At 34.3% G+C, this 21,837-nt stretch overlaps 1 protein-coding gene across 4 annotated transcripts in view; it reads right to left on the bottom strand.

Moving 5' to 3' along the window:
• LOC140757616 (MIF4G domain-containing protein A) overlaps positions 1–21,837 on the bottom strand; it is a 42,591-nt gene that overhangs the window by 17,748 nt on the left and 3,006 nt on the right. The window contains exons 2-5 of one of the 4 annotated variants that reach the window (XM_073093454.1): positions 12,121–12,193; positions 7,888–8,658; positions 6,238–6,319; positions 701–836 (exon numbers count right to left, since the gene is read on the bottom strand). In XM_073093454.1, the coding sequence (XP_072949555.1) occupies positions 701–836; positions 6,238–6,319; positions 7,888–8,022 (353 nt within the window). In that variant the 5' untranslated portion in view covers positions 8,023–8,658; positions 12,121–12,193. Of the gene's footprint in view, positions 1–700; positions 837–5,855; positions 6,040–6,237; positions 6,320–7,887; positions 8,659–12,120; positions 12,194–21,837 lie in introns of those variants that run through there. The other 3 variants (XM_073093455.1, XM_073093457.1, XM_073093456.1) reach the window with 3 other exon arrangements.

Below are 21,837 nucleotides of genomic sequence, written 5' to 3'. Positions count from 1 at the left end.
TAATTAATAAACATTTTCATAATTGGCAATTTAATCCTCAAGATTAACGAATTATATTCAGCAGTTGCTAAATGTTTACGTACATTCTATATTAATTGATTCCATTAACTTTATTTTAAAACGATCAACTTTGTTTAAAAGTGACTATCCAATAACTACGAGTATATTACTAACAGGTAAGTAATAAATTTTAGAACAAATGTTTGTAGTCTATTTATGGTAGACTCCCTTATGTTTTATCTTTGCTCGTTGTATTTGAACATGCACCGCGCCTTGTATTTTCGCTAACATTTCCTTTCAGAAATGCACCAAAGATTAGGGCTGGCACGTTTAGTAAAAGAAAAAAATAGCACTTTTTCGTTTTTAATTTTAATGCAGGCATAGTTATGCGTGCAAGTAAGTTTGCTTTATTTTAAATACTAAATCGTGATCTTCCTGCTCTTAGGCTAGAGCCAGAAAAAAAAAGAAAAAAATAGCTTAGCCATAATATGGATCGAGCTACTTGATGGAAAGTAGTTACCAGTTACCATCCCCTAAAAGTTTCTTTTAGACAATTTGTATACTTCGAGAATAACAAAAAGGAAAAGTTCATTGCACATGTTCCAGATTCGTCGCAAAAAATAACGTACAGACACTGTAAACAGAACCGTTAGAGGACCGCAACGACATCGACTACAGTTTATGTACAAAACAAACTCACCTATTATGCAGATCAGCAGGCTTCGCCATGGTGAACTCCTTGGCGTGGACGTTCAGCTTGTTGGTGGAGGCTGGCGTGGTCGGCGTGGTGGCGGCGGAGCCCGGCGCCGTGGTCGCCACGCCGTCTGTGCGGACACCTGGTGGTCAACGGTGGTCGTCAAGAGAAGAGGTGATAGGACAGAGGTTAGAATGGCCGTGTTAGGTGCTGCGAGAGAGGAAAAATGACGTGTTGTGACGTCGAACGGTGCGAGTGATAGAATGATGGTGCTTAAAGGTGCATTTACATAACTTTTATGATACGATTGTGTTTGAAGGATTGCTGTGTTAAAATGTACCCACACCCTTACGAGTATAAAAAATAGGTCCTATCATTAAATAGCATAGCTCGGATTTCTAATACTGAAATAGCTAAAACTAGAAAACAGAATTAAGTTAAAAAGTTAGAGTTAACTTTATAGAAAGTAATAAAATTATGGAATTTTGTAAATTCATATACTTTAGAGATTTTGTTATGTAACATATAAGTATTATTGGAAATGAATAATTACATCCAGTAAAGCTCGATAGCCTGCTCAATTTACAGCATACGAACGTATAGGTACGTAACTACTGTCACAGTGACTATGACTATTATACTAACACTGGTCCTTTGCCACAACTATTGAAAAATTGGAAATAAGGATATTAAACAGTGCCTTTTAGTGCAGCTTCCAAGCTCATCCCATACTAACATGGTCCTTTGCCATTCCTATTGCAAAATTTGAATTAAGGATATTAAACAAGTGTCTTTTAGAACAGACTCCAGGTCATCCCAGCACGTGTCCGGCGCATCCCGCCCGCGTGACGCGCCACGGACCGATTACGGCAATTTGCTCTTAGTCACCCGAGCAATTTAGCTTCGGTGGTTAACAGACCGGCCGTCGCTGAGCTGTCGGCGGCGGACCGAAATAACTCCATGTAAAGGACCTCGGGAGCACAAGGACGCATTCCTCGTGCATCCTGTAAGAGTAGCTACAATACTTTTAAAATAACAAGAGATAATTTTCTTCAGCTGAACTCCTTTCAAAATAATAAGAGAAAATATTCTTGAGTTAATCTCATCTAGGGACGTTGGAATTGTTTATTTTAAAATGCGCTAAGGAGACTTTTAACAATGTTTTTTCATTGTAACAATGTTATCGTGTCGGAAATTTTAAAATATCATCATTTAAGTATTTACTAATAATGTAAGTCATTCTATAGTAGTAGCTAATTGATGAATCTAAATTAGTAAGTGTCAGTTAGTTACTAAAATAAATACGATTCTAATTAATGTATCATTATTATACGAAACATAATAACATACAATATTTAATAATTATAAGTGTATGAATATGGAAATTGTACATAATAGATGACGTGAAAGTGAATTCAGGGCATAATTTCAAGGGATGTTGTATGACATGTGATATGATGTAGGATAGGATATAAGAGTGTACCATAACCCAATAAATAGTTCTATATTACAGAAGTTGTTCAAATGTTCATCTCTTACATATTTCGACTTATAGCTAGTATTTAAGCTAATTTATTCTGGTTTGAAGGTATCTCATTCATTATTCAGGTTTGAAGGATCATACTCATTGAGACAATGAGGAATGACAAATTCATTAAGCGTAGCAACACAAATTGAATTAAAATTTCATTTAGATTGGTTATAGATGCTTAAAGTCTGTTATAATCACCTTTAGCCACCATTTTCTAAGTTGCTAACAGCTAACAACAATAGTAATACAAAATATCAACCTACCAATAGTGAAATAAGCTTCTAGCTTTCCTTTTGTAGAGAGTAGGGATACGACTCCAGCACTTTTACTTTAGGAGGTTTAAACTGCCAGACTTTTTTTTTAAATAACTATTTTAGTGATCATATATTACAATAAAACTTAAATTGTTCTAAGTCTGCTGTAATTACTTAACATTATACAAGTGCGTGTTGTTAATCAAAAATAAGGTCATAGCGATCGTATTACTGCGCGTAACAGAACCACATTTGGCACAGTAGAATTGAATACAATAATTTAATTATCCTAAAACAGATTATTAAGTATGTACAGTGTACACATCTTTCACTTTATAACTAACAAAGATTTGAATTTTACATAACATTCATGGTATTAAGCGTTAAACAGATACATATAAAATTTGAATTTTTATTATTTTTCACCGACTGTATAATATGTAGTTTTGCCTAACATTTTTATAGTAAAGGGTTGGCCGAATCAACATAACTTTTTAGTGTAGGTACGTAAATGACTACTATAACTTAATATAAAGAGTGTACAATAATTTATCTAACTATATAATATTTTAACAATACAACAAAGAAGTCAGTATTATAGAGGTATATTTAGGTGTAAAATCCATAAATAGAGTGTTTTATGTAGCAACAAAGTTATGTCTAGAAACAAGCTGAAACGCAGAGGTCGACAGTCGCTACATGTCGCGTGGATAAAGCGTATCGGATCGCGATTGTCACGGTCGGCGATTCAGGGACGGTGACGAACACAGCACGAACCCATTCCAGTAAATCCTTATTACACAAACATCTACTTAAATTATCTTTGAGTTAGTTATTGTTGTTGGTTGGTTAATTTCAGATATACGAGTATGCTTCTTACAACGTAAACACCGTTTGAGGTTAGATAGTTTTTATGAATATTTATTTGACTTTTTATTATTATTTAACCTAAACACTTCCTACCTACATTTTATAATAAGTAGTTCACCCGATAAATGAGAATTGAACATAGAAGTATGAAGGTATAAAAATCGTAAACAAAAGAGTGTAACGACAGAGTTAGAACGAAACTCTACAATCTAGAGTCTATAAAAATATTTGGAAATACATTTCAAAATTCAAAACATCAATGAATACAACTTCTCCTACGAGTTATTTTAATATTAATTATATATAGTAAAAGTACAAATATAGCTGACTAGCCAGCTAGATCGAGCTTCGAAGTATCTGTACACACTCATTATAATAGAGAAACTTCAGTACTGCCCGGAGTGCATAGAGAAAGTGTAGTCAGGACCGCAGAAATAATACGAAACTATGCTTTTAACACTAAGCAACATTAGTAGTAGATTTTCAACGAATTTGATAAATTGGTTACTAATTTTCCCCTAATTTTATTTACGACTACTTTTATCCTAATACATAGACCTTAATAAACAAGTAGAGTCCTTAAAACATCGTGCAGTCTTAGACGAAAGTATTTTTGAGCGATAGAGAGACGAAGAAATCTAAGTACATAGCTTACTATGAAAAATTCTAACATGAGATCATATACATGTTGTCATGAGGATGACTAAGAACGTCCACCATATCATATCTAAAATTGTATTGAGACATAATTCGCAGATCAATTTGGCATTTAACACGCAATTAAAGTTTTAGAAATAAATATCAAAAGGAGCAATGAAATTGTTTTACATAAGATTTTGTATTAACCGAGCTTACTTACTTAAGTATTATTTTTGGATTAATCTATCAAAAATAGTTGTAAGGTTAAAACACAATTTTGAATATAAACTTTATGCAGCAAACAATATCAGCTTTCAACTTGGATTGTCTGTAGTCTGCATATAATTTGATGCCATATTTTTTGTTTCATTTTCAATTTCATCATTATTATTCATTACATTTCTGGACGTATCTATGAACGAGAAGCATTAAGTAACTATTTGAAATCCTATTCGAAGTGTTGTTGAGCTTTTTAACGTATGCTTTCTCGATATTTGGATGGTCTTTTCACGATAAAACATATGAAAAATGGCTTCTAATACGCACGTGGTAAAGAAGTGAATGGTGAAGGGGAATCTCACGCCTTTGTATTGGCAAAATCATGTGAATAATTGAAGATTTAACGATGTAAGAAAACCTGAGTTCCTACATGCGCGAACGTTCCGTTTTCAAAACGTGTGTCAGTTCTACCCATCTGTACTTAGTCAGAAAAGTGGGCCATGAATAAAAACCCTTCTCATTCTCAGAGGAGATCCATGTCTAAGAGTGAGACGGTATTGAGTTAATGAAGTGAATAAGGATGACGCATGATTCCTAAAAATGGCCGACCTTGTATTCGACCCATAACTAGCCGTTGAAGGCCAAATTTCATACTACTAGAGAGTATAGTATAGTCCATCAATTTCAGTGCATTAAAGAATAGCCTAGATAGATGTGGACGTGCGTGATGCGGTCACGCCTCGCCGTCTCGCTCAAATGAGTAACAACTTTCTTAAAGATTTACAGCTACCTGCAAATCGTTACACTGCATCTATTTAGCTAATGGCCGAAAATTTAATTAATTATGTGGTTAACGTTGCATACTATGAACAAAACTTTACTTTTGGGAGGTGATGACGCCTAGTAATTGGACGAGCGTGATTGATGGAATTGTCATAATAGGTGTAACATTAAATTTAATATAAGTAATTTTAACATAATTTTCGTTCTTTATTTTTTGGAATTGTATTTTAGTAAGATAACAAAAGAAATTTCTCCACATCCAACCAATATAAAATAAAGCTTAATGTGGGCTTAATGTGGTAGATTATCTACGTACATATTTTTCAGAATGCAATGTATAGACTTTTTTACTTAAACTCTTTATACAATAAGTAGTAAGTACAATGGTGGACTTGATGCTCTGATAGTCTCTACCAGTCGACCTTTAATAAAACCTGACACCAGCTAAGGACTTCTGCTCGTACTGATAAAGTAATGAAGATTGATCATTTGTAAGTACCTACTTATTTTGAATCTAGGCTCTTAATTTGGTTGACAATATTTATTAATTTTATAGTATGTATTCATCACTAATGCATTTTGACAAGGGAAAGGTGACACTGCCAGGACTATAGCTTTTCTTGAAATACATCTAATTATTAACTACTTTGCTTCATTGTAAATACTTTTTATACAAACTGCTCTTGTTTACAAACTCTCTTACTTACCAGCTATGGAATTACTAAACAATGGACATTATATAATTATTAAATATACCTTATTCCATTTTTTACATTAACTGATACTAATAAGATAATGACCAATCATTTTTACCCTAATACGGATGGCAATGATAACCTCTACAGTATGTCTAGTATATAAGCACCTGATTCAGACATAGTCTGTGCCGGGGTGACCGGCGAGACCGCGGGTGGCACCGCGACCGGCGGCGCCACCACCACCGCGCCCGACACCGATTGCTTCACGATACACCGCGACATCACAACATAACCAAATACGAACAGAAGCACAAACGCGACCCGCGAACACAAACATGCGACTGTCGACCCGTTCCAAATATGATGTTTTGTTTATTTTTAAATTTGGCGCCAATTTTGCGTAGTGACGCTTGGCAGCCAGCGCTTTCCGGAAGGATTTATTACTATCAACATATTTAATTTAATTTATTTTATTTACATGACACATTTTTATTGCAATTAAATTAATTATTTACATTAAAATAGATTATTAATAAAACAAAAACTAACCTGGAGGTCTGTATATTTCGAGCGTAGGTTTTCCCTTTGCATTTGTCAGAATCATACTCCGCCGTTTGCTATTGTTTGAAAACTGTAAAAAATACAGAGAATTTAAGAAAATGAGTAAATATCTACTCAGTAATTGTAATTTCTATGGTTAAGTACATAATTTTAATTCATTTTATTTTAAAGAATCATAAGCTTATACCGAAACATTATTGTTCAAGAGATTGATAATAATTACAATTTTTATATTTTGACACTTTACATATTGATTGAATCATTATAACGTGATAAATAGTATGGAGATGCCAGCAGCATTATAATACATTAGTGTAGGTTAATATTTGAACAAAAAATATACAATTATACATACGTGACGAATAAAAAAGATAGAGCCCCACACAATATCGTATAAATGACATTGAGTACTTTTAATTATGTAATAAATATGAAATTTGAAATTACTTAATAAGTATATAAAATTAGACTTTTAAATTTTTCACCTTTTGCCTAAACTTAATAATATCGAATAGCATATCGAACAATTTGAGTTTCTGAACGATATCACCTTAATTTGAAATGATTCAATATTTTGTTCGAGAGATTTATTTGCTTATTTGTCTGAGTTCCAAAATAAATGGAGATCGAAAATTTATAGGTAGATTCTGATTTATGTGAAGTCGCTCCGCTCGCAGCTCTTAGCGATTCAGGAAATGGAAATGAAATATGACTCCCCACGTAGCCTCCACGAAGCTCCAAATCAGGTCAGTTGTTTGGATTGAAATTAAACTTTATGCAATGTTAAGTTAACTAAATGATATTGTGATAGGCAATTTTGAACAAAAGACTTGACATTTCGAAATAGCAGACAGTACTGTTTTTTTATATTCTTATTTTTAGATTAAAGTATCAAACTATGCAATGATTAAGGATGTGTGTGTGTTACTACCGCTCATAGACATCTGCAACCAACTCTATATAAAACAGATAACTAATTATTATAATGATAATTTGCTCGTCACATATTATGTAAATCAACCGGCATTCACAAAACGAATGTGTAAATACAAACTAGATAAGTATATTTATTCATCATTCTTTCCTTTACGATTTTTCTAAAATCTTTTATGTAATAACGTACATAATATTCAAGTTAATTAAAATGTTTCCTAACAGCGCTAAGGACGTCGAGTTGTTCAGCCGTGGGTGTCGCTTGTGCATTAACACCCACGTCTCGATTACAATGCCATTCTATATTAAAGGTGACGTTGATACGTTTTCTAAAGTAACCATTGTACAAACGGTTGGATGAGTACAATAATTGTACTAGAATTCATTAGTGTAATTGGAATATCGAGTAACGGACTTGACTCATCGGAAGCAACAATATAAACATTATCTAGTATTATTCATTTGACGTACAGCAACAACTAATAAGATCTTAAAGTGTCATAAAAAACAATCTAAAAAAGAAACAGTTCACAATTAAGTTCATAGTTTACAAATAAATATTTGTTTACTGTCTAAACTTATTTTTCTCATATATTTATCTATCTTAACTTGGCTGTATGCTGTCAAATCCTTTGTTTCTTAATACTTATTACGACAAAAACAGAATGGCGGCAATTTTTGTTTTTTTTTAAAGCATAGATTTACCTGGTTATGATGCATGTTGTGGTGTGACTGCGGCCGTATGAAACTCCGCTCTCGCATGATGACTCCAGGCGACGCGAAGTCCTGCATCCTGTAGCTCCTTTGCAACTCGTTCCCTACCCCTATCTGAGCCTGCATCTTCACTAGCTTTGCTTTGTCTATGGTACTTTTTTTCTTTTTCTAAATGGACGGTATTTGCTTTCGCGAACGCAAGCTCTTTGGTAAGTATTACACGATTATTTATACCTTTTAAGTTTAATACTCTTTAAGTTGTTTAAATAATATTTTTAGTAATATTACGACCTCTACATTGAATTTTAGATTGAATATTACAAAAATAAATACACTAGATGAATGACTAGTATTATAGTTACGTTTACACAATTTAGTGTTAATATTTTTTTTATTTACAACTTTTCAATACGTACAAAACAAGTCTAACTAACGAATAATATCTACACGTTAAAATGCGTGAACAATGAAGCTTTAATTAAATTTAAATAGATCACAATAAGTTATTGTGACGTCACATAGAGATCCCTTCTCCAGTTTATATATGCATATATAAATCTTAAATAAGTGTCGCCCTCTATCGTGGCCACGGAAAGAGGGCGGTTTTCGTGTAAGTCGTTAAATGATACGATATAGAGCGGTGCAGATAACTTAGTGCCTGACAGTCACAGAGCGATTGCAGTTTTTCGAGGGGCTACGAAGTCCAACTTCTTTAGCGCCGAACTCGAATCGTTTCGTCGAAGGGGTTCTTTGAACCCTAATCTGAAACAATACAAGTACTGTGATAACAAATAACAAATAGTTTCCATTTATGTAGGTGATAGCATGTTTATGCCAAAGGTACCAATTCTTATGCATATTTATTTAATTTATTTTGAATCCAAAGCTACACGTTTCTGCATCGTTCAATAATTACACCGGAAACCCTTAAACGTCTACTACTGAACATAAACTTTAGAAAGGTTGATTTAACTATTGATTAAAGCTAGTACTGCTTTGCGAGATAGAGGTAGTTACATGCAGGAATACACACCAAATACAACATATATATTTTTATATAATATATGAGTAGCAGACGAGCATGCAGTCCACGCGATGGTAAGTGGCTAGTGCCGCCCATGGACATCTGCAATCAACCCCAGATAGAATTAGATATTCCTACCTGAGGTCGGCCACAGATGCGCCGCTACTCCTGAGAACTAAGCTGAACACCTCGGAAAAGTATACCCTTCAAACCAAAACACAGCAGCGCTTAACATTGCTATCATAACTGTATTAACAAAATGTATTAATTAAAATTTTGCATACCTCTAAGAGGTGTAATATAGAGGACAATTTTGAGGATATAACAACTGTATACCTATATTAAGCAACATAAATGATTTGATTTGATTTGATCATAAGACAGAAATTGGTGTGGCGGCGGTGCCGCCGGAATCGAACCACAAAGGGTTCTTCCACCTTATTATCACCATGTTACACACAACATAGAGAACTCACATTCGAAAGAACTCGAAACATTTTTAAATTTTCAACAATTTCAGCATACAGCGGAGGCGGCGACCGCTGACAAGAACCGGTTTGCAAACATTGCGTTGTGATCAAAAAAAGGAAACAAGCGATTACGCCGGCCCGCTAATACGGCATTGTACCGTCATTGCTCTATAATGTGGTATTTCTGTATTAACTTAGATATTTCCTGTGACTTTGATTACGGAACATTATAATATGAAGTTGGTTAAAAACAACAGATATTCTCGTCATGTTTCGTAAAGCCGTACTTAATATAGTAGGTACTGCTGTCTTTTGGATTAAAGAGTAGATAGATGATACATTACAGCAGCTTATAACAATTCCACCATAACAACCATTGGCCAGGGAAAGCAAATTATTGAAATCATTATAATTATAGAAACCATAGAAGATCAACTTTAGCCTGATGCAAAAAAGATAAAAGTTTAAGTCCAAAAGTTAAATTGTACTCGATGGCGCAAAAGAATAAATAAAGTATATTTTTACAAAATACCAACAGACACTTTATCATTGTTCATTTATCTTAAATCCTTGTTATTTTGAGAGAAAAGACGAACCCAGCAATAGGACAGTGACTCTATTTATATAGATAAGTTATAAGCTTTAATTTCGACCCCAGTATGATAAAAGTGAAAGCTGAACTGAGTAATGAATAAAATTACAATAATAAACTTTCAGTTCAGGAAAGTGAAATTTCTTGCAAATGCACTTACTTATAATAATTTCATTGATAAATCATACAGATTCTAAATTAGAATTGTTTTAGGTAGTATTAAAACAATCCCGTTGGATTTAAGCAAGTTAAAAGAATGGCATGGATCTTTAATTATGTGAATCATTACAAAATAAATACAATAGCCTCAACTGAAAAGATTTAATTAGGTATTCGTCTCACACCTACTCATTTGGTAAGTTTTCTATGTTGGACTTTATGGGCACCTAGTCCATAAATTACAGCAGTAGTAATAACAAATGGTATATTAGTATGATATTTTTGAAACGAAGATACATCTAACGACACTTCAAAATCCGGCGAGCCATGTAGCTACTGGCAGTCTGCATCAGTAAAACATCTTCCGAAGCAGTCAGCTAAAAATATAAACAAAGTAGACGATCTAATAACATTAGAAATACAGATGACTAACAACATAGACCATTTCGAATTAAAATAACAGTAATAAAGACGCTAATTAGTCTTTTTTGCCCATCTTGCTTGTTTTAAATACAAAATACCAATTTAATCCAAATATGGCGTTCATTCAATCAACTCTAGGCGGCTATTCTTCAACGGTTTCTAGGCATTTATCAAATCTGATTGGTAATCGCGTGCGTTGCAGCCGTGCGATGATTTCTTCAAAATTAATTGCAGAATTACGTATAACATTCGCTAGCTAGTAAGAGCGGACAGCGCTAGTAAGAGAGGTGAATAAAATGACTAAGCTTTGGGTGTCGGAAAAATCCATTGCAAATGAAAAAAATGTATTTCTAAGAACAGAATATTTTTTGCAAGAAATATTTTAAAGGCAGTTTGGGTGATATTTTAAAAGTTGCAGGAGAGAAATTATTGACATACCCAGTTTTAATTAGTATGCGCGTATCTCGTTACAAGTAGAGAATTGAAATGCTACTAATGTCCTTCCTACAATATTAGTAATTTATGTTAGAAAACCTGAAAGTATTAAATTCCAAAATAGCTGTAATTTCCCAACTTATGGGATTTGTTTATCCTTTATGTTTTCAAATTTCCAAAATATTCTGTAACCGTAAAATTAGAGTCTTTGCCATACAAAAACAAGTCAACAAGGACAAGTCTTCCACATCTAAAATAGTGGAAACTAACTTCACAGCGAGGAAAGCCGTGTCAAAACTAATTAAAATAACAATTAATCTAAGATGCTGTGCATTGAAGCATATGCTGATATGCGATGACATAAACTCGTTAACCGCAAAACGCAACGGTGACGGTGAGTCACCGCTCTCTCGACATGCATCGCTTGTTATATTGTTATCATCTCGACCACTCATTTTAAAAGTACAATATCTTAATATAATTGGAAGTGTTCTTACATAGCAAATAAGCATGCAGTCCGTCTGATGATAAAGAGCCAGTGGCCCATGTAATCTGTATCAGTCCTAAATAAGATTGTCCTATTGAAGGCAGCCATAGGTGTGTAGCTTACTTTCTGGAGTAAGGATGCTTTATAAAGTGTCTTAACCACACCAGTCTTATTAGAATACAACAGTGCACGTCGGAGCGGTTGCTAATGGAATTGGTGCACGACAAGTTCTATCAACTTGAAAATCTATTTTCAATTTGGGCCGTTTGGTTGTTTATGAAGTTGTATTGTGTGTCCGACCCAACTAACACATAATGAAGAATACGCAAAAATAATAATAGATACCCAGTAGTGCTAGTAGTAATCGTAGTAATAAAAGTCTTTAAAAACTTTAAATGTAGTATCTAATTAAAAGACGACTTGAACACTACACCCATTTCTGCGTTATTACGAAGCTCATTCTATACGATACTTTCATTTACATTTGAAGACGATCATATCGCCTCTGTGATCGTCAGCAAGGACTCCGTCCTATTTGAGTTCAATTACAGATGTCCATGACCGACAGTGACCACTTAACATCAGGTGCTCCCGTGGTGTTCTTACGTAAAGATCGTGCTGACTGCTGACTCACCGCTCTCTCGTTGTGCGCCGTCCGTCGTCGATCTCTGCACTCGAGACTCGTTCACTTTACTCGTATTGGTTCACTGCAACAAACAACACGGTTAGGGGTCGGTAACTTGTTACATTGTAACTTAAGTTAGTGACTTCGACTGGTAACTTTGTGATTTAGCCAGTAGTGAATCATACATAAGATTAAATTGTCAAATCGCGAGTGTGTTCCCAATTGTTACCACATAGTATTATTGTTACTGATATCCCGTGAGTTTGTTTATAGCTATAAAAGTTACTTCGTCTTCACTGATAAAAAATGCGTGTGTACTGGTAACCAATAGATTTGCTCTCACTGGTAACCAATGAGATTGTTCCCATTGGTAACGATTGAGAAAAATTACTCTGTTGATAATTTTATAAAATTTTTCCTCATAAGTTATTATTTGCATGCACCAAAACGCCAAATGAAAGGACTTTACAGGAAGAAAACATAGGCTATGTTTTACCACAAGAAATTGGATTCTTGCATAAAAATATGAAATCCATGTACCTAGGAGCATATTGCCGTGGGAAAACCCGTTTTAAATAAAGGTTTGATCGTTTTAGTTTGGAGACTGGCTACAAATTAATCTGTTTTTTTGCTTTGCCCATTGACCGTCGAAGCAATACCTAAATAGCAGAGGTTTTTTGCCTTTTATGGGTTGATTGATATAATATTCGTTGTATAACTCGACTAAACAATTTCAATCCTTCATGGGACACTGAATCCGAAAGAGTCTTTGTCCACAAATTATTGCATAACATTAATGATCTTCTTTCAAAGAAGTTATTGATTTTTCTATTTGGGTGAATAATCGACTGATTTATTTCATAAGATTATAATTGGCGTACGAACATCAAATTAAAGATAAAATATAAGTACATCATATATTTATTTTATATTTATATATAACTACATATTGTATTTTATTGTAGTATTTTAATATTATATAATAACAATTAAATTAGATGTACACGTAGTTAAACGATCCATCGTATATGTAGGTATATGTACCTACATATACGTTTGTATCTAAATTATGGGGTATATGGTCTAAGATCCGAAGCTAAATCAAACTGGACCGAGCTGATAATAGAATGAAACTCATTTTATAATGAAATTAGTACATTGGGTAATACATTAAAAATGGGTTTGCTAAAAAAATCCTGTACAGGATAATTTTAATTATTTTTTGAAAAAATAATTTTCATTTTGCAGACAACCCTATATCAACGTGTTCACAATAAAACAGCGCTTCTACTGATATAAAATTGCTACGCTATGAAGTGGCTACTGCCGCCTATAGACATCTGTAATCAACCCCAGATACAGATTAGATAGTCCTACCTGAGGTCGGCCACAGATGCGCTGCTACCTCTGAGGAACAAGCTGGAACGCCTCGAAAAAGTATGTCTACCTTACCACACCCTTCAAAACGGAACACAGCAGCGCCTAACACTGCTGTTATTAGGCAGAAATAGGTGTACTTCGCAACAATCCGCTACAAATATGTATGATGGTATATATTTTAAACCATGCAGTATGTACCACCCTCCCTCCCTCAAAGGATGCATGCAGATGCAAAAATTAAAAATATACACCACCATACATACCACCACCAACACGTGTTTCGCTCCAAAACGGAGCATCATCAGGGTAAGTTGACTCTACGACGGTTAATCGCTAAGTAACACTTAGTAACACTTAGCGATTAACCGTCGTAGAGTCAACTTACCCTGATGATGCTCCGTTTTGGAGCGAAACACGTGTTGGTGGTGGTATGTATGGTGGTGTATATTTTTAATTTTTGCATCTGCATGCATCCTTTGAGGGAGGGAGGGTGGTACATACTGCATGGTTTAAAATATATACCATCATACATATTTGTAGCGGATTGTTGCGAAGTAGTTTTAATCTTAACTTAATAGCATGGATTTCCGCAAAGTAACGCCTGATACAATTAACTAGAAATAGGTGTGGCGGTGGCGCCGCAGGAGTCGAACCACAAACGGTTCTACCACCTTCAAAGTCTTTACAGAATTCATGTGGGTTTTTAAGATTTCCAATTTAAGTACCTACTAGCGTCAAATCATTCACTCGTATGCTGTGGAATACTGACTTTTGTATTGACTTACTTTTTACGTAATATACTTAAAGGAAATGAGAACTATATTTTATATCTTTTGCAAGGAGCACCTACGGTGTCATAAACACGAGGATTTCCCCACAAAAACCAATCTTAAAATGTTGGCTGAATTTAGACCACAGACGATTCTAGTAATGGATTATTTTAGAAACTACTTACCCTAATTGTAATTACAAAGCAACCATTCATGCCGAAAAATGTAAACAAGTGCAGAATTTGGATCAAGGTTCGTGAAGCTGTATCAAGTCTGTCGAAAATACTATTTCTGACTTCATTGTTACAACGAAGAGAAGTAAGGAATGATCACAACTAAAATTAGTTTAAAAATAACATTTAATAGAATGTAAAATGGAAAGTAGCAAATTTAACCAAATAATTAATTTGTTTTATTAACCGCCAAACAGAAGCGGCGTGAGTCGAGGACTTGTGCGACACAAAATGTATAAAGACAAACTATACTTACGTTGCTTATTTGCATAAAATCTACGTTTATTCCACGTTTATTGTCGATTCTTTCTGACTTATCAGAGGGGTAGCACTGAGTCAATGGCTGACCTCTCATAGGTATGTAATCTTATCTGGGGTTTATTACAGATGTCCATGAGTGGTAGTAGCCAATTACAAGGTCCGTTTCCTACTTCTGCATTATAATAATAAATATCACTCAACAATATTAAATAATTGTATGTAACTTTCACTACCTGTATTTCTAATAATAAATAATTGTGTGATAGTACTGTTTTTATTGTTTTATAACAAATGTTTTTTTTTTTTTGTAGGAAGTAGCATTGGCTTTTTTGCATCAAGTTTATATAAAGCGTTCAAATTTTAATTCTACTCTTCTAAAACAAGCTCATTACTTTCAAATATAGAAGTGGATGCCAAAGATTCTAATCCTGAACTGTCAGCGTGGACTAAATTTACATCTCCCAACTTTTCTAACAAATCCAGTCTAATGATATAATTGCATAATTAATATTTTAAAACCAGTTTCCATAATCGATCATTATAAGCAACAAACACTGTCACTAACTAACATTTGAAGAACGTGGGTGGTGACCACTAACCCTCTTTCACTAACCACTACCATATGTGGTTGGAAGGCCATTTAAATCTGACTCAATAGTTTATATAAGTCCTGTCAAGTTTATGATAATATTAAATTAAAATAACAGTATTAAATGCAGTATAGCAGAATGAGACGCTGCTCTGTTATATGATTTGAAAGACTTGCTGATATATCGGTATGTATGTGTAACACTTACAAGACAAAACATATTGTCTCTTGAGGAGCAACGCAACACATCAGTGGCCGACCTCAGGGCCCGGACGGTATAACAGGATATCTTAGTAGAATATCAGGTAACTTTTATCTGGTAAGCTTATAATAAGGTGGACTTTGTGCTAGATTATTACACTGAGTAATAAAAAAGAAAATCAAATGAAATTGTGACTTTCCAAATCAGCCAATCTGTCGCATTCGCGTAATTCCATAATAAAGTTACTTTTGACACATTCTTTTCATGTAATGGCAGATGCAATACAAACAGGGTAGAAGCCCTAACTAAAATTGATTACAGGTATTAGTTAGATTACAGGTCCCTCAGTAATGAATAAGAACAGCTCATGTATCTATAAAATAAATTAGGTATAATTACCAGCCACAATTATAGGTATTTTTGCATCTATAACTCATAGTATCACAGAAATTTTAAATATTATAATCATTTAAATGACTATAAGGCATTCAACTTGCTGTAATTTTTTAAGCAAAAAAACAATAATTATAATAGAAATTATCCGTAAATTTTATCTAGAAAGGTACCATTGATACGTATCTAATAATGACAGGATATCTAGATATGTATTAGATATCTAGGATGTCTAGACATTATCTAGGACAGTACGTCCAGCTTATCGGGCGCGCATGTCGCTGTCTCTGGAGACGTCTGCCGAGGTTTCACTAACACTTGAGGATGTGATCAGGGTAATAATTTAATACATTTCCAATTTTCATTGAATGATATGCGGCTAGTAGAAAATATTTCAGTCGTCGTAATATTTTCTCGTTATGTAAGAAGTCTCGTATAATACTACTGTTATAAAAATCTTTAGATATAATATACCGTAAGTAAAATACGTATGTGTTCCGTAAATTAATTTTTGTTAGTAATATTTAAGTGTCAGTCGTTATTTATATTTCCTCCAAAGGATTCAAACAATGGTCATTTAGCTCAGTCACACTGAGATCGCATTAAGTAATTGTGAATATCAAAACTTTCAATTTTTTTTCCGAGTAAAATACTAATGATGCCTAGAGCCGTCTTAGGGAATGCTGGGGCTACTAGGCACACACGATTAAGGGGTCCGTTAGTTATTTATAACGCTGTCATTTACAATTTAAAGTGGGTAAATAACCAGCAAAATAGCCGAAAATAAACAATGACAGTAAATATTTTTTTAATAACAATGTTACGTTGCGTATCATACTTACATTAGCATTTTGAAAATACTTATAACCTTTCCGGGCCCCTACACAAGGCCCCCAACCTCATCATGGCGATATCCTTTATAATTGCACACATTTTTTTAACAATTTAATTGAAACAAATAATAATTAGCACGTACGCATATACGCACACTTGATGTGCCTGATATTTAATCCATATTTCATGCATCCAACTCAGGAAGTCAACATTCATATAACTCTTAGCACAGACTGGAGCTATGAAGCAGAATCTTTTCATCTTCAGTAGTCACTCGTGAATCCTTTCAACTAATATAGAACGAAGACTAATGTTTTCTGCCGGAAAACTACATGTAAATATTACATCAACCTGACTCACTAGCGAGATGTGCGCAATCCGTTTTTATTGGATGAAACTATATAGTTTATTCGTAGTAGTTTTTTATTACCAGATACGGGAAACCGGCTTGGGCTTACGTTTGGAGCTTCCACGCTGCTCCAGTTGCGGCTCCGTGCAACATACATGATTTTTAAATCTGTATGAAGGTAGTAAATAGCCTCCTGAAGTAGCTTCCCAAACTACAATAATAGTAAATCCATTAAAATACTATTTATTTACATTTTACTATCATGCATGTTATTTTGGAATTACATAAAACGCTTTCTTCACTTGAATTTTATTTATTTGTATAGATAAAACTTAAAAAATGTGCTCTTTGTGGATCGCTGACATTTGTGGTTCAAGAAATATTATACTATCGCTGTGACTGGTAATATTATAGTATGAATAGCACACAGACAAAACATATGACGTAAAATTATACCAATGGAGCAAAAATCTTATACGAAACAATTCTTATTGGAGTGGTGACTGTTCCTAATATATTACAAAAACCGGTTCATCATTGTGGGATAATGAAGTAGGCAACACTGGCTCGGTTTCAGGGCACAAAAAACCGATACGTCGTGTAAAGATTACGTTGCTTGGATGGCGCAAAAACGCCAGTAATGGACCACTACGTTCGGAGAGTTCGTTGACAGGCCTTTTTAACCTCTCGAATGCATCGATCAGACAGATTCGATCTTAAATTTCGACCAGAACTCGATTCTGGTACTGTCGTAAAGGGCAACATGCTTTTTTGCAAATTCTGCGTTGCCGGATTCGAGTACGTTTGTTTTATTTTTAGTGATCTTATGTTTACGTAATAAATCACTCAATACTTACGTTTGTTTTATTTATAAATCATCTTACACGCAGTAAATGCATATCCTTTACACTAATTATGCTCACGAATGTAATTATTCTGGCGGTAACAGAAATATTTTAACCTCGAATGGTGAGGAATATTTGATTTCTTAATAATATTGTATTTTAGAATCATGATATACTTAAACGCTAAATTAATTTACGTAAGATCGCACTTTGGCTCAAAACAAAGATTCAATGGATGGTAAGGAAGTCACAAACCTTAGCATTCACCAATAGACCATGGCAAATTGGTCATTAATATTTCAAAACTCTGATCATAATGATTGTGGGCGGAGTCGGATGACATCACCGTGTTTACTGTGTGCTCAGCCGTCCAAACGCACACTTGTGTGATTCAGGCGCACATTAAAACTTACTTAATGTTGATTCTTATTGCTGTACATCAAAGATTAGAATCCTTCACCGGAATTATTTTTATTGTACCAGCATCCGTGTAAGTCTACATGGGTTCTAGGTCAGTAGGCACGAGCCGAGCCTTTGTTTTGTCTGATTTAACATTATCTAATGTAATCTTTGACGTGACACTATTTGGATCGTCTTGTAAATAGGGAAGGAGTGAGTTCTTTTTGACCTATTGTACATTGGCAATGAGCCAGGCGTTACATACTAGAGTTGAAGTTATGAATTGAATTGGGCTCTCTTTAGATCAATTGGCAGACGGCATAAAATGTCGACGTCACTGCCGCAATCAACGTGTAAATATATACGTCACCAAGCTCAGATAGTAGATTACTTGGAAAATACACAAAAAATCTGAGAAAAAAGACAGTACAGAACATTTACTTTAACATTACACATGACGTAATACAACACACGTACATATTTATGTTCTCGTAATACCTCTCTAAAATATCTAATAGGTATACAATCTGGACAAACATTGAACTAACAACCAAAGAAGAAAGCACTCAGAATAATGTCATAATTTATTTTACGCAAACAATATTTCGATAAAGAAGGCAGGAAAGTCGTCTTTGCAACACTAGAGGAGTAGGTAGCGTCGCTAGTTTGAAAAAACTTTTTTGCAATTGACTTAAAGAGCTTGATCTCATAGCTTCAAGAATTTTCCACACCTTTATAAATTTTATTTATCTCTTTTTGTCCCTTTTTTGGAGAGTGTTGTATGATTGTATCGTACCGCAGTGAGGTCATAAATGATTATGTTTAGATGTCAGAATAGGTCAAACATGTGTCATCGTTTAAATACTTGCAATTTTGAAGTTGTATGAAACTGCTAAAACATATCTAATTATTATGCAGGCGTGGAGATTGATTTCTGAAAGGATAATGATCAAGGTTAACAATGTAGAGTTTATCAGTAATATTAATGTAATATAGGTAAGTACGTATAGCCTTGTAGCTAGCGTACGTATTAGCCTTTTATATTGTTGAAACTAATAAATTATAAGTGTTATGGATGTAATAGAGCAGTATAAGTTGTCCTTCGGTTTGCCGGAACAGAAAGCAACTTGAGACAATTAATCAAATACCAGATTTATGAACACAATGGATTAAAGATGAAAATCCAATACGAATAAATTTAGCACTTTATAAAATGTTGAATAACTTATACAATACAAATGGTACCTACATCTTGCCTATAATAATAAGTGTGCTTTTTATGTTTAGAGGAAAGAATATGATGTTACTCTACCAATGCAAAACAGAGCAATGCAGAAAAGTATATACTCGAGTCCTCTCCCATTTATGAGGTGATACCTTAAAAACGGTTTCAGCCACTATAATGTGAAAATGTATCGTCATATTCTTCATCTAATTTACTCTTAGGTTTATATGAATCATGTATTATCGAAGCGCGTATAGTCCCGTCGGCTGTATAAATCTCAATATATATACAAAGATAAGTCTGGACGGAAACCTGATGGGCTAATTGAAAATATTGGAACACGACACGGGTTGGCCGGTAACCCGTATCTTTCAATTAATTCTTTCTACCATTACGCTTTAGGGCTCCCCTAACAGTGAGATATATGAAGAGTTGCAGTCTTGTACCTATTAGTAATTCCTTTAGAGCCATTTTTTTATAATATAGGAGTAGCAGACGAGCATGCAGTTCATCTGATGGTAAGTGGCTACTGCCGCCCGTGCACATCTGAATGAAATCAACCCCAGATAGGATTAGATATTCCTACCTGAGGGCGGTCACAGGTGCGCCGCTACCCCTGAGGACTAACCTGGAACGCCGCGGAAAAGTATTTCTCACTTGCCACACCTTTCGAACCAGAACACAGCAGCGCTTAACGCTGCTGTTATGAGGCAGTAATAGGTGTGGCGGTGGTGCCGCCGGAGTAGCACCACAAAGGGTTCTCCAAAAATGTATTTAGAGTCCACAAATGTATTTAGAGTCAAAAATTAGAGTCATGTTTCCGTTTAAAAATAACGGACTGGATAATTTAGTCGTCGCTACATGACGTTCGCTGTCGCAAAAAGTAGGCTATAGTAAGTATGCATGTTGATACGGTATCACGTTTTCAGCAAACCGGTTCCTTTAAAACACATACAATTTAGACACACTGATTATCTTTCACATAGCCGTCTAATGGTTAAGTACGGTTTGAAAACGAAAGGGTTTTTACTAAATACAAGAAGCGACCTGACACTACATAGTTACATATTCACTAATACATTCTTACAATCAGGTAAACTACAAAAAAAAATTGCCTACAAGTTTCCAAATGTCCAAATTTACTTATTTTAACCAAGCATAATATTTAAAGAGTATCAAATAACAATTTTCAATGTGCATAAATTGCAAATCTTAAATTAGCACGTTATAACACGAATATGTTGTGACAACTTCGCAGGTGTATTGCTCAGAACATGGTCGGTCGTTTCGCGCCTTTTTTGCAACCCACAAGCACGCCCAACGCAAACTCCATTCAATAATCCAAACATAATATTGCATTGGAACCACTACATTACTTAGTCTTTAAGTCATTTTACTAAATGATTCAACTAAAACCAGCAAGCTAATTCAAATAATACGTAACTATTAGAGGAAGGATTTACTAGTGTAGGTACATAGGTCGTAAGATAATGCGAAATACCAAAGAGATGACAAAGCTTCTCGGATAAATTATAGATATATACCTTTATGTTAAGATTTTTCTTATTGTAAGATACATATTTATAATATTTTTGTACATTATTTATATTGCGAACGATTATGCAGTATTGCAAGATAATCACAGATCCAATACCTACACTTAGATTCTGACGGACCTCTTGTGCTATATTTTGGTTCGTAGAAAGCACGGATGAGGCGTTCCAACGTCCTCAGAATAGCAACGCAACGTGATTAACTAAAGTTCTGAGAATCCTCTGTTATTTTGGGTTCGGTAAGAGTTATCCACGTGCTGCAAAGACCACTCACCTAATATTAAATTAACGTCAGATCTATTAGTATCCTCCTTAGATATATTATCCTACTATAATATATCTATGGTATCCTCCGTCAATTACCAAGAAAAATAAAATATTATCTTATTACTTACGCTTACCTATAACATAAACCTTACTTCAACGTTAGCCAGAAAATAAGGACTACTATACGTTAAACGATTTGCACGCCAGCATAGCTACGATAAACGTTGTCCTTGCACTTTACATCGCAAACTTTTACATTATGAAAAATATAGTTATCGCCGTTTGTAGTATTATTAATTGCTAAAATATTTATGGTATACAGGATGAATTTTTCAAACGGGCCTTCAGGGCCAAATCCGAAACTATAATGATTAACGAAAATGCTGAAAAGAGTTACGGGGTCGATTTTGATAAAAACTAAAACTG

Source organism: Epargyreus clarus, unplaced genomic scaffold (genome assembly GCF_041222505.1).
Source record: "Epargyreus clarus isolate Ecla_fem2 unplaced genomic scaffold, WU_Ecla_fem_2.2 ptg000004l, whole genome shotgun sequence".
NCBI classification, from domain to species: domain Eukaryota; kingdom Metazoa; phylum Arthropoda; class Insecta; order Lepidoptera; family Hesperiidae; genus Epargyreus; species Epargyreus clarus.
The sequence above is the reverse complement of the archived record's forward strand: the minus strand, read 5'-3'. Positions and strand labels throughout refer to the sequence as shown.